This window comes from Frankliniella occidentalis, unplaced genomic scaffold (assembly GCF_000697945.3).
Source record: "Frankliniella occidentalis isolate FOCC.00 unplaced genomic scaffold, Focc_3.1 Scaffold50, whole genome shotgun sequence".
In the NCBI taxonomy this organism is placed as follows: Eukaryota; Metazoa; Arthropoda; class Insecta; order Thysanoptera; family Thripidae; genus Frankliniella; species Frankliniella occidentalis.
In genome coordinates, this window is record NW_026267180.1 from 804,547 (window position 1) to 809,693 (window position 5,147).

General features: G+C 39.6%; 1 protein-coding gene and 1 long non-coding RNA gene across 3 annotated transcripts; one reads left to right on the forward strand and one right to left on the reverse strand.

Moving 5' to 3' along the window:
- The first annotated feature begins 1,055 nt into the window (after positions 1-1,055).
- Positions 1,056-1,664, forward strand: LOC127749368 (uncharacterized). The gene is made up of 2 exons (XR_008011119.1): positions 1,056-1,339; positions 1,437-1,664. It is a non-coding gene; the product is annotated as an uncharacterized LOC127749368 (long non-coding RNA).
- On the reverse strand, positions 1,347-5,120 carry LOC113205136 (uncharacterized). Of its 2 annotated transcripts, XM_052267343.1 has the most exons (3): positions 5,002-5,120; positions 3,872-4,912; positions 1,347-3,715 (listed from the first exon to the last, which is right to left on the reverse strand). In XM_052267343.1, exons 1-3 carry the CDS (start codon positions 5,109-5,111, stop codon positions 2,131-2,133), a joined length of 2,736 nt encoding a protein of 911 aa, XP_052123303.1. In that variant the 5' UTR covers positions 5,112-5,120; the 3' UTR covers positions 1,347-2,130. The 2 variants fall into 2 exon arrangements, with proteins under 2 accessions (XP_052123303.1, XP_026276414.1); XM_026420629.2 differs by having other exon boundaries at positions 1,347-4,912.
- Positions 5,121-5,147: the final 27 nt, after the last annotated feature.

The following is a 5,147-nucleotide window of genomic DNA, read 5'->3' on the forward strand; positions in this document are numbered from 1 at the left end:
GGTAGGCAATCCCGCCTCGCTTGTCCAGGATGTGATCCTTTGGGGATGCTTCCCGTCCCGTGCATCGTTGTGTGGCTCCAGGCGGCAACGCCAGGGAAGTGCCATGTGACAATGATAATGAAATGATCAGGATATTAAACTATTATGGGCGATTTGCTATTAATAATAATTATATTTGGCGACTTTTAAGAAATATGCACCAGCCGGGGTACACGACGTTTGGAGCCGAATCGTATTTGTCGTGGGTGTGTCATCGGCGTGCTCGGGGAGGTCCCCAATGACGTCCCCGGGGGCCCACAGCCGGATCCACGGCGTGGCGCGAACCAAGACTTGTTCAAAAATAAGTTTATTTACTTATGTTAGTGAAATAGCGTAAGTTATTTCATTTACCCTTTTCCAGGCCCGGAACTGCACTCATAAATGACAATCCAAGCAAAAGCAAAAGAGTTGACATTTTGGCAATTTGGATTTGACCCTGTTGTGGAATTTCGATCGTCCTGTAAATCTTTTCAAGACTTTAATTTGTAAACGTAAATTAAAGAACAAAATAGACATTGTTATGCCATTTCAAAAATATCTCTTCTTGACCACATAGGTAGAGTGATACATGGTACTAACCACCTTTTAAATTGTGTTTTAGAACGATATTACAGGAAGTTATTTCCTAGAAAAGTTTTATAGCTCCCAGGAAAGTCCATTAAGACGTTGAGTCCCAGGGCTATTGTGGCAATACGTATGGCCATCTGGGACCCAACATGTGTTAAAAATTAGTATCTCTGAACGCTAAAATAGGTGCCAAGTTTCCACCACAGTCTTCAATTACACAAAACTTTGTACTTTCACCAAGAGCAAACCTATGGCTTGTGGGACAAATACATTTAGATGGACGCAATTTATTCATGTTCTTTTCAAAAATCTGTGTGAATTTCCAAGGTTATTGAGGCTCATTTTCATGCTTTCTCCAAAGTAGGTAAAATGGAATATTGAATGGTATCCCCAAAAATAAAGCATAGAGCAGAGCCAGACGATAGGGATGTGCTCTATCATTAAATGGGAATGGATTGCTCCCTCTTCTGGGAAAGGTCATCCTTTCAGTTTTTGGTTTAATAGAGGATAGATGCCTTGTACCGAATTGAGCACTAGGCATAGACAACAGCAGCTGAAAATTAATCGCTCTATGAGTTCAATTTGAACTCTTCAATATTCAAGGTTATAGTACTGAGAATTGTTTTACCTTAGTTAAACTGGACAACTTCAGCATATTAGGTGATTTGTTTACTTGATGGGTGACTGGGTGACTGTTGCTATGGGAACACTTCTTGAAGTAAAGGAATTGCAGGTATTGCTACTTTGATTACGTAAAATATATTTATTGCAAGTATTTTTTAAAAATATATAAATATATATCTGTTCCCTTAACATTCTTTTAAATACAGTCAGTTGAAAAGCTTTCTACATAAAAATGAGAAGTGATTACAGGCTCACTGCACTCATCCATCATTTTAAAAATCTTACATCAAACCATTACAGTATTTCTTTGCATCTGTAGCTAATTAATCCTACAAAATGAGGGAAAGAACAAACAATGAGCTTCAACCTTCAACCTGCTGACTCTTGAACATGTGAGTACTTCATGACAAATAAGCTTACACAAACATATGTAATAATAATATTTGCCAGAGAACTTTTACATCTTGAATATTGAGTTATGGTAACTTAAATCAAATAATTATGTGGCTCTGACCATTAAGCGATATCCTCAACTAAAATTGAGAAGCTCCATTGATAATAGATAGTTCTACCACTATAGGCATCGTCTGCTGAAAATCTCTTTTTCACATCAGCAAGTTAGTACATAAAACAAAATAAAAATGAATTTAAAGTCTTGACAGAAACCAAGACAGCAAGCATAAGACATACAACACTTTTGAATTAATCTATCAAATGATTCATAAGAATGATAATTAGTATGTATTATTTTTAATTAACAGTATAAATAAAATCACAGCTAAGGCATGAAAAAAAAAAATCAACATAGAGAAAGTTGAAAGAAGAAATTAAAGCAAAGCAATCTGATTAGTATGGTAATAGAAAGACAGAAAAGTAACTTGATGCACTTTTTTTTTCTTCTTATTTTCCTCCCCGCAGAAAAGGAAGCTGTCTTTCATTTTCCATAATAATTCTCTGAATAGCTCGGATTGCAGCAGCATAGCGATTATCTTCTGAATCTTGAACTAAGCCAACAGAAGCCGCAATGCTAGCAACCTTTGAGACAATTGCTCTTTCTGGTCCCACTTGTTCTAGGTAGGATATCTGAATCAATTCATCAACAGATGCACGTTCCTTTGGATTCCGGACAAGACAGAGTTTCATGGCTTGAATTAAAGAAGAGGGGCAGTTACTTATGGGAGGATCTGGAAACTGAATTCTATGAGAAGCACTCACAATTGCGTTAAGTTTCTGGAATTGACCAGTAATGTGCTGAAAAGGAGTGCGCCCATACACTAAATTGTACAAGATGCAGCCCAAGGACCAGACATCAGATTTATAGCTAATTTTGAACTGTTGACTTTCAGAACTAGTAGTGCACAAAGCCTCTGGACTGATGTAGTTGTATGTTCCAGTTAAATTATCCTTTACAACACTTGTCATATCTTCTTGCACAGAAGAGGCAATTCCAAAATCAATCAATTTCAGGCGCCCTGATACAAGTAAGAAATTTGCAGGTTTCAAATCTGAATGAATAGTACCTCGTTTATGAATGAAACTGACAGCATTAAGCATTTCAGTCCAGTAATACGCAATCATAGTTGCTGATATTTTCTTTGAATTCTTCACATCTTTAATTAGCTTGGATAAATCTGTGTCACCTTTCTCCATGACAACAAACAATGTATTGCTTTCCTTGTGGTGTTCATGGTCGAACATACGAATTACACAGTCCCCATCTTGAAGATCAGCAAGTAATTTGATTTCATTGAGGTATCCTTCACAAATAGAAGTATCAGTTTCAGCCAGGTTGACACATTTCACAGCCTTCAGCTGCGAGGTTTCTGGATCAAGAACCTGAAACACTTTGCTAGAGCCACCTCGACCAAGTAGACTGAGAATGTCATAAGCATGACCGTTTACTTTTAACTGACCTTTGCCAGGACTACTCACTTTCTGATCCGTATTGCTCTCTGTTTTACATTCATTTTTAACAGAGATAAGAGACTTGGCACATGGTGGTGCTGGTTTCTGAACCTCATTAGGAGAGGTTACACAAATTCTTACTGGGTCAGGCATACTGCTGGTCTGAGCTGGAGATGGACCTCTAATATCTTTTGATGGTTCTGAAGACACCTGATGAATGGATTTATTGTCTTTCTGCAAGTCAGAGGGCTTGACAGAAACTTGTGGTGGGGGACATTTACCTTGAGGTACCTCTGAAGAAGTTTGAAGGGCCGAATTTCGGGAAGAAATCGCAGATTCCAATCCAGTTGATCGAAGAGGAAGTGCACCACCACTATTCATAGAATTAGAAACTTGATTAGGACGACTATATAAATGAGGAAACCTGGTTTCTGGTAACCATGTGCTCTCAGTGGCTGACATGGGAGGAGATGGTTGTTTCTCAATTCCAGCTGAAGTGGTATGAAAAATAGGTTTTTCAGATGCTGAAGATACAGGAATCGCACGAGGTGTCTGATCTGCAGGTTTGAGATGAGGAAACCTGCTTCCTGGTAACCATGTGCTCTCAGTGGCTGACATGGGAGGAGATGGTTGTTTCTCAATTCCAGCTGAAGTGGTATGAAAGATAGGTTTTTCAGATGCTAAAGATACTGGAATTGCACGAGGTGTCTGATGTGCAGGTTTGAGATGGGAAAACCTGGTTTCTGGTAACCATGTGCTCTCAGTGGCTGACATGGGAGGAGATAGTTGTTTCTCAATTCCAACTGAAGTGGTATGAGAGATAGGTTTTTCAGATGCTGGAATTGCACGAGGTGTCTGATCTGCAGGTTTGGTATGCGATTGCCAGGATTTGGAGGAAGCTACGTTATCATGAAGGGAGGGATTCTCACGAAAACCGAAGGTCGGCCGCGCCTGTGCTTGTAGTGCATCACAATTGGTTGTACTTGGAGCACTTTTGAATGGTGTTGTGTCAAGAAGTCTCCTGGAAATACTTGCTTCATTGGGACCTTCAGATAGTTGACTTTGGGCTTCACGTTGCAATTTAAGTTGCTTTGCTTGCTGCTGTCCAGCAACTACTGCCGGATGCAAAGGAACTTTCAGAAGTTCATACTTTGCTGATTTAGATGATGATTTTGATAAACCATATAATCTTTGCCTACCACGCTGAACTTCAGTTGATTGATTTGATACTACTTTGCATTGAGGAGTACGAAAAATGTCACGATCATGACTTGGAAACATGTTGACACTGCCACTGCCATTTCCTAAATCTGTATGAACACCATCACTTACATCCTGGGAAAGTGCTGACTCCACTGGTAAGGCAGAAAGGGGACACCGAGATTGAGCCGGGGTCGAAGCTTGAAATGCTTCAGAATTCTTACGTGGAGTGAAAAAGTTTTCCTTATCAAAGGTGTTTGCTTCTCTAGGTATGCTTCCTGTTTCGTGCTTCGATGGTGTTGCTTTGATAACTTGAAAATCTTGGACTGCTCTCAAGTCATTCTGAGAGGCAGCATGTTTCCTTTCCGTTCCAAAGGGTATTTTCCACTCTTTGCTGGAATTAAGTGTTTCAGGAATGGTGTTGTTGGAAGGAGCCCAGTCATGGCTTTCATTACTACTGGATACATCTCCATGAGAACGGCGCTCCTTTCTGGCAAGATCCAAGTAAAGTTCTGATAGCTCAGAATCTAGGCGCACTGGTTCTACAATGCGGGCTGATGAAGACCTCCCAAAAACACTGTAGTGGAAAATATACATAAGAGATGGTTGTAATGATTTCCAAGATAAATCAGAAACTATAGAAATAAATAAGTGGTAAGTACGAACTGTCGTTTCTTTCCAGTAGATAGCAGCGTACGAGCATAATCAGGCTCTGGTTTTGATGAATGAGGCTGTGCATCGCTTGCCTCATCACTTTTGACATAGTCTCCAAACATGACAATACCCTGCAAGAAAAATATTATTACAGTATT